Source organism: Polyodon spathula, unplaced genomic scaffold (genome assembly GCF_017654505.1).
Source record: "Polyodon spathula isolate WHYD16114869_AA unplaced genomic scaffold, ASM1765450v1 scaffolds_2907, whole genome shotgun sequence".
Classification (NCBI taxonomy): domain Eukaryota; kingdom Metazoa; phylum Chordata; class Actinopteri; order Acipenseriformes; family Polyodontidae; genus Polyodon; species Polyodon spathula.
This window is the reverse complement of record NW_024474372.1, coordinates 3,489-14,000: the sequence shown is the minus strand read 5'-3', so window position 1 is coordinate 14,000 and position 10,512 is coordinate 3,489. Positions and strand designations below refer to the sequence as shown.

The 10,512-nt window shown below is 45.5% G+C and overlaps 1 protein-coding gene across 1 annotated transcript; it reads left to right on the top strand.

Annotated features, from left to right (window-relative positions):
• Positions 1 to 351: 351 nt before the first annotated feature.
• On the top strand, positions 352 to 6,669 carry LOC121310943 (semaphorin-4F-like; the record flags this gene model as incomplete). The annotated part of the gene is made up of 4 exons (XM_041243839.1): positions 352 to 533; positions 4,854 to 4,995; positions 5,479 to 5,704; positions 6,448 to 6,669. Coding segments are annotated over 4 exons (693 nt in total), but the record flags the coding sequence as incomplete, so codon positions are not given.
• Positions 6,670 to 10,512: the final 3,843 nt, after the last annotated feature.

Genomic DNA, 10,512 nt, shown 5'->3' with positions numbered 1-10,512 from the left:
CTGTGACCCTGGTAGTGCAGTGTGTCTCTGAGGTCAGGGCTCTCCTCTTACCTGCAGAGTGCTCTGTATGCACTGTGACCCTGGTAGTGCAGTGTGTCTCTTGTCAGGGCTCTCCTCTTACCTGCAGAGTGCTCTGTATACACTATAACCCTGGTAGCTCTGTGTGTCTCTTGTCAGGTCTCTCCTCTTACCTGCAGAGTTCTCTGTATACACTGTGACCCTGGTAGCTCTGTGTGTCTCTTGTCAGGGCTCTCCTGTTACCTGCAGAGTGCTCTGTATACACTGTGACCCGGTAGCTCAGTGTGTCTCTGAGGTCAGGGCTCTGCTCTTACCTGCTGTTTGTGTTCACAGGGGGACGTTGGGGGGCTGAAGACCCTACAGAAACGCTGGACCACCTTCCTGAAGGCCCAGCTGGTGTGTGAGAACCCATTGACTGGCGCCCGCTACAACATCCTGAGGGACATGTTCACCCTGCAGAGGGACCCGGGGAGCAGGAGCAGCACACGCTTCTATGGGCTCTTCACCTCACAGTGGTGAGACAGCAGGCAGGGAGGGGCAGGCAGGGCACAGGAGTTGCACTCACCTCGATGTGGAGTAATAGGAGTGTCACAGAGACGGCCGAAGTGGGCGGCGTCAGAACCAGGAAAAGGAATGAATGACAGAGAGGTGTGGTTTGGTGGAGCTGAGCGAATGTTTCGCTCAGCATTTAATAAACAGAACAGAAAAAAAAAGGGTTGTAACAAACAAAAACAGGACACGGCACATTCGCCAAAATAAACAGACAAACAAAATGGACTAAACAAAACAAACACGGTGAGCGTCTATCTAACGATTACTTTTGTTATTATTTCTACCTCCGTCTCCTCTCCCGTTCTCCACTCACCGAACACCCAACCGCGAGTATGTGACAACGTGCATCTATATATACTGTTGTGCTGGGATTCAATTACCAATTAATTATTCACTTGAATCCCAGCACGTGAATTAATAAAGTGCAATTCCCCGTGCTCACATATTATTACATTTTACTTGCACGTGAAGTGCTGTGCAATCCTCGTGCCTAAATACACATATACATTTTAAACACTTGTGTTACACAGACCCGTTTATATCCCGTGTACCAATGTCTATACACCAACATTTAAACACACCACACGCAACACATAACAGATAATATACACAGGGGCGGGCACTTTGTCACAAGGAGTCACACTCACCTCTGGAACAATAGGAGTCACACTCTCCTCAATGTGGAGTAATAGGAGTCACACTCACCTCAGTGTGGAGTAATAGGAGTCACACTCACCTCTGTGGAGTAATAGGAGTCACACTCACATCTCAGTGTGGAGTAATAGGAGTCACACTCTCCTCGATGTGGAGTAATAGGAGTCACACTCACATCTCAGTGTGGAGTAATAGGAGTCACACTCACCTCGATGTGGAGTAATAGGAGTCACACTCACCTCAGTGTGGAGTAATAGGAGTCACACTCACCTCGATGTGGAGTAATAGGAGTCACACTCACCTCTGTCTAGTAATAGGAGTCACACTCACATCTCAGTGTGGAGTAATAGGAGTCACACTCACCTCTGTCTAGTAATAGGAGTCACACTCACATCTCAGTGTGGAGTAATAGGAGTCACACTCACCTCGATGTGGAGTAATAGGAGTCACACTCACCTCTGTCTAGTAATAGGAGTCACACTCACATCTCAGTATGGAGTAATAGGAGTCACAATCTCCTTGATGTGGAGTAATAGGAGTCACACTCACCTCTGTGGAGTAATAGGAGTCACACTCACCTCGATGTGGAGTAATAGGAGTCACACTCACCTCGATGTGGAGTAATAGGAGTCACACTCACCTCTGTGGAGTAATAGGAGTCACACTCTCCTCGATGTGGAGTAATAGGAGTCACACTCACATCTCAGTGTAGAGTAATAGGAGTCACACTCGCCTCTGTGGAGTAATAGGAGTCACACTCTCCTCGATGTGGAGTAATAGGAGTCACACTCACATCTCAGTGTGGAGTAATAGGAGTCACACTCACCTCTGTGGAGTAAAAGGAGTCTCACTCACCTCTGTGGAGTAATAGGAGTCACACTCTCCTTGATGTGGAGTAATAGGAGTCACACTCACATCTCAGTGTAGAGTAATAGGAGTCACACTCACCTCTGTGGAGTAATAGGAGTCAGACTCTCCTCGATGTGGAGTAATAGGAGTCACACATTATAAATCTAAGAACATAAGAAAGAGGAGGCCATGCAGCCCATCAGTTGTATTTGCTAATTGGTCTCAGAACTTTGTCAAGTCAGGTCTTAATCCATTAAGCCCTGGTGTCTTGCCTTTTCAGCACTGCCGCTGGAAGCCCAGCACACCGTCGCTACGTTGTTGTCAGAAGTGGAGGCGAGGCAGGTACCCCGGCACGCGCTTGAAAGCTGGCAGGGGAGAGTGTAGAAATGCAAAACTAGACTCGCCCAAATAATTGGAATAGGCAAAACTACAGTGGCTCTCAAAAGTGTTCACCCCCTTGGGTGCCTTGTCACCCCATTGCCACTGATCAACACAAAAAAAAATTCCATAATGTCAAAGTGAAAAATAAAATCTACAAATTGTTCTACATTAATTGTCTTTAGAAGTCACATAATTAGTTGAGTGGAGTCCACCTGTGTGCAATTAAGGTGTTTCACATGATTTCAGGTTAAATACACCTGTCTCTGGGAGGTCCCACAGTTGGTTAGAACATTTCCTAACAAAAACTACATCATGAAGACGAAGGAACATTCAAAGCAAATCTGGAATAAGGTTCTTCAAAAGCACCAATCAGGGGTAGGATATAAGAACATTTCCAAGGCATATCCCCCGGAACACAGTAAAGTCCATTATTAAGAAATGGAGAGAATATGACACAACCGTGAGTCTGTCTAGAACAGGCCGTCCTCAAAAACTGAGTATCCAGGCGAGAAGGGCACTAGTCAGGGAGGCCACCAAGAGGCCTATGGCAACTCTAAAGGAGTTACAGTCTTCCACGGCTGAGCTGGGAGACACTGTGCATACGGCAACAATAGCCCGGGTGCTTCACAAAACTGGCCTTTATGGGAGAGTGGCAAAAAGAAAGCCATTGTTGAAAAAAAAACTCACATCAGATCTCGGCTAGAGTTTTCCAGAAGGCATGTGGGAGACTCTGAGACCAAGTGGAAGAAGATTCTATGGTCTGATGAGACCAAAATAGAGCTTTTTGGCCTCAACACTAAGCGCTATGTTTGGCGCAAGCCTAACACCGCACATCATCCTGAGAACACCATCCCTACCATGAAGCATGGTGGTGACAGCATCATGCTATGGGGATGCTACTCTGCATCAGGGCCTGGAAAGCTTGTGAAGATAGAGGGCAAAATGGATGCAGCAAAGTACAGAGAAATCCTGGAGGAAAACCTGCTGAAGTCTGCAAGAGACCTGGGACTTGGGAGAAGATTCATCTTCCAGCAGGACAATGACCCCAAACATACAGCCAAAGCCACACTGGAGTGGCTGAAAAACAAAAAGGTCAATGTCCTGGAGTGGCCCAGTCAAAGCCCAGACCTCAATCCAATTGAGAATATGTGGAAAGAGTTGAAAATTGCTGTTCACCAAAGGTCCCCATCCAACTTGACAGAGCTTGAGCAATTTTGCAAAGAAGAATGGGCAAAAATTGTAGTGTCCAGATGTGCAAAGCTGGTAGAGACTTATCCAAATAGACTCATGGCTGTAATTCCTGCCAAAGGTGCCTCTACCAAATATTGACTCAAGGGGGTGAATACCTACGCAATCAATTATTTTCTGTTTTGTATTTTAATTTAGAACAATTTGTAGATTTTATTTTTCACTTTGACATTATGGACTTTTTTTTGTGTTAATCAGTGGCAAAAACTCCTAATTAAATACATTTTGATTCCATTTTGTAACACAATAAAATGTGGAAAAGTCCAAGTTGGGTATATACTTTTGAGAGCCACTGTAGATTTGTCCAGTATTGATTTTGAAATGTTGGACAGAACTAGGCTTGCCTGGGGTAGCCCCAAAATTCAGTGAAAACAGGTTTTGCCCAGTTATCTTTTTCAATTTCTGGGCCAATCTAGATTCACCCAATTGGACGTGGGCGAGTGGCAAAAGAAAGTGGTAACTTCGGAATTCACTCAGAAGCCCTTGGCGAAACTAGATTGGCCCGGGCAATGCTGGACTTGCCAGAACACCGGGTTTCGCCCTTAACATCTATAATACATACATACACACGTACGTACAGTAATCCATCGCATGTCCGACTGCAGTGGGACCAGATTGAGGGCAGATAAATTAATCCTGTTTTAAATACAACTGCGGTGTACGGAAACTCTGGTAGGATCGCCAATATCTCAACTAATCTTCTCTGATCATTAATAAACAAATGCTGTGGAAGAGATTGATCATGGTGGATATGTGACGAGACCCTATGCAACATAGATACTCTGTGTGTGTGTCTATATATATATATATATATATATATATATATATATATATATATATATATATATATATATATATATTAATATATATATATATATATATATAGGTACATCAGTTTGTGTGCTGTTCTTTTTAGTGGATGTCATTATCTTAAAGGATTGTGCTCCTCTGCTATCCTTGAAAAACTGAGATCCAATAAGAATAACCAGGGTTGACATTCGAAAATCAAGTGAAATTAAGTGGCCAGTTTCTGTGGATTTTTCATCAGATGGGTGGGTTTATTATAGTGGCCAGTCCGTGTAATGAAGGGCAATATTAAAAGCTGCTGTGCAGTGTCCAGTGTCAAACCGACATTTGCTCTCTCCTCTCAGGGAGCGTGACGAGGTGTCAGCAGTGTGTGCCTACAACCTGCAGGATGTGAGCCAAGCACTCGCAGGCTTCTACAAAGAGGTGAAGAGGGACTGCAACAAACCAGTGTACCCAGAGCCAGCTCTCTACCCCAGGCCAGGAGCGGTAAGAGCAGCCCCCTCGTCCTCATTGCAACACACAACCCCCTCCCACTGCACCAGCTTCCAAACTCTACCCTCCACCCCTCATTGCATGAGCAGATATCTCTATAAAAGTGAATATGAATGGATATGCCTGTGCTGTATGATGAGAGGATATCTCTTATAAAGAAGATTATGAATGGATATGCCTGTGCTGTATGATGAGAGGATATCTCTTATAAAGAAGATTATGAATGGATATGCCTGTGCTGTATGATGAGAGGATATCTCTTATAAAGAAGATTATGAATGGATATGCCTGTGCTGTATGATGAGAGGATATCTCTTATAAAGAAGATTATGAATGGATATGCCTGTGCTGTATGATGACAGCAATTGTCTTCTCTGTCATTCTTCCCCTGGTAGGGTTAACAGTGACTTTGTCAAAACGTTTGCCATTTAATTTGTGAAGTTTCTGTAAGCTGACTGTGCTTGGTTCCTCCCACAGTGCCTCACATCCTCTCTCAAGGCGGAGGGATTCCCGAACTCGCTGAGCCTGCCAGACAAGGTACTGACCTTTGTCAGAGACCACCCTCTGATGGAGCAGCCTGTGCAAGCACGCCCCCTGCTGGAGATGAAGGGAACCAAGTACATCAAGATTGCTGTGAGCCTGGCCCCTCTACGCCTCACCTCCTCGGAATTCAACAGCACACCCATCCTATATCTGGGAACAGGTGAGACTGGGTGAGACTGAGGGGGACAGAGAGAGAGACTGAGGTAAACCTGGTTAGACTGGGAGAGACAGGGGAAGAGACTGGGAGAGACTGATAACTATTTCTGTACATTTGCTGCATTAACTTGGCATTTTAATACTGTGATTGAAGAAACAAAATCTAGAGCCACGTTGATAATTGAGAGACGTTGAAAAAGATGTTGTGATGCTGGAGCAGAAGGGGGAAGGCGTTAGGAGGCAGTAGCCACTTGTGGAAACATGCTATGCTTGGAGTAATACCCAGGGGTGTTGTGGGGTTCCTGTAGGTTGCCTCATTGATCTGCATAGTGTAACTGGGTTCAGGCAGCCTGTTTGAGGGAAGGATTCCAGTTTGGAGCTGGAATTGATGTTTGTAATGATATTCAAAAACACAGGTTCAGAAGGAAATGCTTCCTTCAAACTTCAGTGAATTTGCTGTGTAAACTCTGCACATTTTTTGTTGGATCATGTCCAGTTATCTTTGTGCATGTAAAGGTAGTAACTGTTTGTGTGTGTGCGTGCACATTTGAGGGATGGATTCTCAAATGTGCTCTCTGTCCATCTATCTATCTGTCTCTATCTGTCTGTGTATCTGCGTATTCATTCTACATGTAAACCAGTTTAGACTTGAATTGGGCTAGTGGCTCATTCAATCTTCTTTGTGCATGCAATGGTAGAATGTAAAGTTGTTGTGTGCGTGTGTGTGTGCGTGCATGTGTGTTTCAGACCAGGGCGAGCTGCACAGGGCAGTGGAGGTGGGAGAGCGGGTGATGCTCATTGAGGAGACTGTGCTGTTCCCTTCGGAGGAGCCCATTCACAACATCCAGCTGGACCAGGTTAGAGGAGGCCTTGTTTTATTATTGCTTTAAATAATTCTTATCATAGGAAAACAGTTTTGAAATAACAAGAAACTTGTTCTTAAGCTTACTCTAGTTTTTGATGTATAAAACCAAAATATCTACAGCACAATACAATTGGGCCAGTTAAAATATGACTGGCATTAGTGAGAGATATACCTTGGTTAACACTGCTTTAACAATGCAACTAGCCAATTGTGGACGAAATTGTTGATAGTTGATATTACATGACGAGAGATAGATCAGGAGACAGAGACCCTCTCGTCTCTTCTCCCTCTCTCTCTCCTCTCCTCTCTCTGTCTCTCTCTACTCTCTCTCTCTCTCTCTCTCTCTCTCTCTCTGTCTCTCTCTCTCCTCTCTCTCTCTCTCTCTCTCTCTCTCTCTCTCTCTCTCTCTCTCTGTCTCTCTCTCTCTCTCTCTGTCTCTCTGTCTCTCTCTCTGTCTCTCTCTGTCCTGTCTCTCTCTCTCTCTCTCTTCTCTCTCTCTCTGTCTCTGCCTCTCTCTATCCTCTCTCTCTCTCTCTGTGTCTGTCCCCTCTGAGATCTCTCTCTTGTCCCCTATGCGCCTCTCTCTTCTTCTTCCTCCTGCACATAGATAAATATAGCGATACTATATTCCGCCGTCTCGAGAGAGAGACATAGACTGCCTCTCTCTGACGAGAGACAGAGAGAGACCTCGAGCCTCATCTGAGACGAGAGGATAGATAGATCACGAGTACTCGCTCTCTGAGAAAAGACTCGAGAGACTAGAGCTCTCTCGCTCTCGAGATACAGAGTTCTCCTTAGACTCTCTCCCTGTCTCTCCCTCTCTCTCTCTCTACCTCTCCCTCTCTCATCTCTCTCTCAGAACTGACACTCTCTCTCTGTTTCTGCCTCTCTCTATCTCTCTCTCTCTGTCTCTCTCTCTCTCTCTCTGTCTCTCTCTCTCTCTCTCTGTCTCTCTCTCTCTCTCTGTCTCTCTCTCTCTCTCTCATCTCTCTCTCTCTCTCTCTCTCTCTCTCTCTCTCTCTCCACCTCTGGACCACCCTTCCCGAACGTCTCTCCAACCTTGCGGCCACGCCCGTCCCTGCCCTTTAAATTTGAAATATTTAGATTTTTATTTTATTTATTTATTTATTTATTTATTTATTTTTTTTGATGTTTGAATCAATTTTAGTTGTTTTTTTTTGTGTGTTTGTTTGTTCGTAGGTCAGTGGTGTGTGTGTTTGTTTGTTTGGAGGGTGTTTGGAGATCCCGTTATGGGGTCTCGTTCAGGAGGGCTGGGGGCTCTCACCCGCCGACACGGGGTCCGTTGCCTGCCTGACCCCGGGGTTTCGGTGGAGGAGTGCCTGCTGGCAGTAGGAGAGGTGGTGGGGTTTGAAAATATTAAATCAGTCGGCGTCAAGAATGAATAAAGCGCTAGTAATATTTTTAGTGGAGGTGTCTCTGGTACACAAGCTGGTAGAGGAAGGATTTACAGTGAAAGGTGAATTTGTTCAGGTTTCCCCTCTAGTAACCCCGGTAACGAAAGTTATTTTTTCTAATGTGCCTCCGTTTTTAAAAGATGAGCAATTAGAAAAGAATTTAGCTTGTTTTGGTAAACTGGTGTCCCCGATTGAGGGAATCCCGCTGGGGTGCAAAAATGACAGTGTTAGGCACGTCATGTCATTTAGAAGGCAGGCGTTTGTCTTACTAAATGATCCTAATCAAGTCATTAATGTTGCCTGGAATTTTAACGTGGAAGGGATGAATTGTGTGGTTTTTGTCAGTTCCGAAACAATGAGATGTTTTTACTGTGGAGAACAGGGACACCAGAGAAAAGCCTGCCCGAGAAAAGAGGCTAGAGCGGAGACAGGGCAGGATCAGGGCGATGCTGGCGGGGAGGGAGTCGGGGGTGTTGGGGGGTGAGCGGGAGGAAGAGTCGGCTCCCCAGCGCAGCCGCAGAGCGAGCCCGTGCTGACCGAAGAGGGGGCGATCCAGAGGGAAACCGGAATGCTGGCGGGGAGGAAGTCGTGGGTGTTGGGGGTGAGCGGGAGGAAGGGTCGGCTCCTGCACCGCAGCCGCAGAGCGAGCCCGTGCTGACCGAGGAGGGGGCGATCCAGAAGGAAACCGGAGCAGAACCACCAACACCACGGCCTCGCACAAAGAGACCCAGCCGCAGCCTGTCACTGACGGGTTCGGAGGATAATACCGCTACTACTGAGAATGGTGAAGAATCATTCAAGGTAGTAGCGAAAAAGACACGAATTCAGCGGAAGGCTGCAGAGCTGCCGGATGGCAGAGCGCAGCCAGTGCAGAACTCCGAACCCGTGCAGACAGGGAGACTGCGGGCTCCAGGCGGGGCGTCAGTCCCTCCCAACGCGGAGGAAGAGAGCACAGCGCAGGGTGAGCCGGGCGCGGTGCAAGACTCTCCGCTAGCTGAATCTCAGCCGCCTGAAATGGTGCCGGCTGTGGCAGAGACCGGTGTCGGGGAGTCGGAGGGAGCTGCGGAGGAGCGGATTCTCGGGGGCGAGCGAGAGGACAGCGCGGATGAGATGGAGGGGGAGCTCTCTGACTCCTCGCTTATCTCAGACATCCCTGATAGCCAACCCGTCAGTAAGAAAAAGTTATACACGCTTGAGCAGGTAAATGATTTTATGATAGAAACAAAAGGGAAAAGGGGAGTAGAAATAGAGAGTTTTTTCCCTGATCTAAGGTTATTTCTCCACTCCGCTCACGTTATAACAAGGAAAGCCACAATAGAAGAATTTGATCAGCCAAAACGTTATAGATTAAAAAAAAAATTGTTCAGAAAATTAAAAAGGATCTTAAAAGTGGTTCAAAATCTCTTGTTTAAAAATGGCTGTGTTTTATGAAACTTCTTTTATTACTTGTTTTAGTGTGTTAGTTTTTTTAGCTATGATGGAAAGGTGCGTTTTTATTTCTTTTAATCTAAACGGCTGCAGACAGTCTTTTAAGAGGGCGCAGCTAGTCGAGTTTTTAGAGCAGAAGCAGGCGGGGGTGGTGTTTCTGCAGGAAACGCACTCGGATCAGGAGAATGAGGAGGCGTGGCGAGCGGAGTGGGAGGGGCTGTGCGTGATGAGTCACGGCGCTAGTACTAGTGCAGGAGTAGCCGTGCTTTTTAAACCCAGCCTGGGGGCAGTTTTACTAGATATGGATGAAATCGAGAAAGGGAGGATTTTAAAAGTAAGAGCTAGGCTGGGCAGTACAGTGTATGTTTTTATTAATATTTATGCCCCCAATAGAGGGGGCGAACGAATTTTATTTTTTAAGAAATTAAAGCAAGCTCTTTTTAATATTAATAATAATGATGTGGTGGTAGTAGGAGGAGATTTTAATTGTACTGTTAATTTTAATATTGATAGAAATAATGATGAACCACACCCTCAGTCCTCCAGAGAGTTGGCTGCATTGTTAGAGTCCAGTGACCTGGTTGACATATGGAGATGCCTGCACCCCAGTTCAAGACAATACACCTGGTCTCAGTATCACACAGACTGTGTATATAGAGCAAGACTAGACCGGTTTTATACTTCTAAAAACGATTTAAATAAATTTATCAAAGCAAGAATCATCCCCAGTAGTCTCTCTGACCACCACTGTCTATTAATTACAGTATTAATTCAATCAGAACCCCACAGAGCATCTTACTGGCATTTCAATGTAAAATTATTACAAGATGTAAAATTTAAGCAACAATTCAAACTTTTTTGGATAATTTGGAAAAAAGAAAAAGCACAATATAAAGATTTAAGACAGTGGTGGGACATTGGCAAAATACAAATTAAATGTTTTTGTCAACAATATACTATAAATGCAACCAGGTCACTGAACACAGCCGTGAGAGAACTGGAGTCCAAAATCCTCCTCCTAGAGGAAAGGTTAAATTCAGAATTTAAAGAACAGACCCTGGAGAACCTAAAGGAGCAGAAAATCGCGCTGGGGAGCTTGCTGAA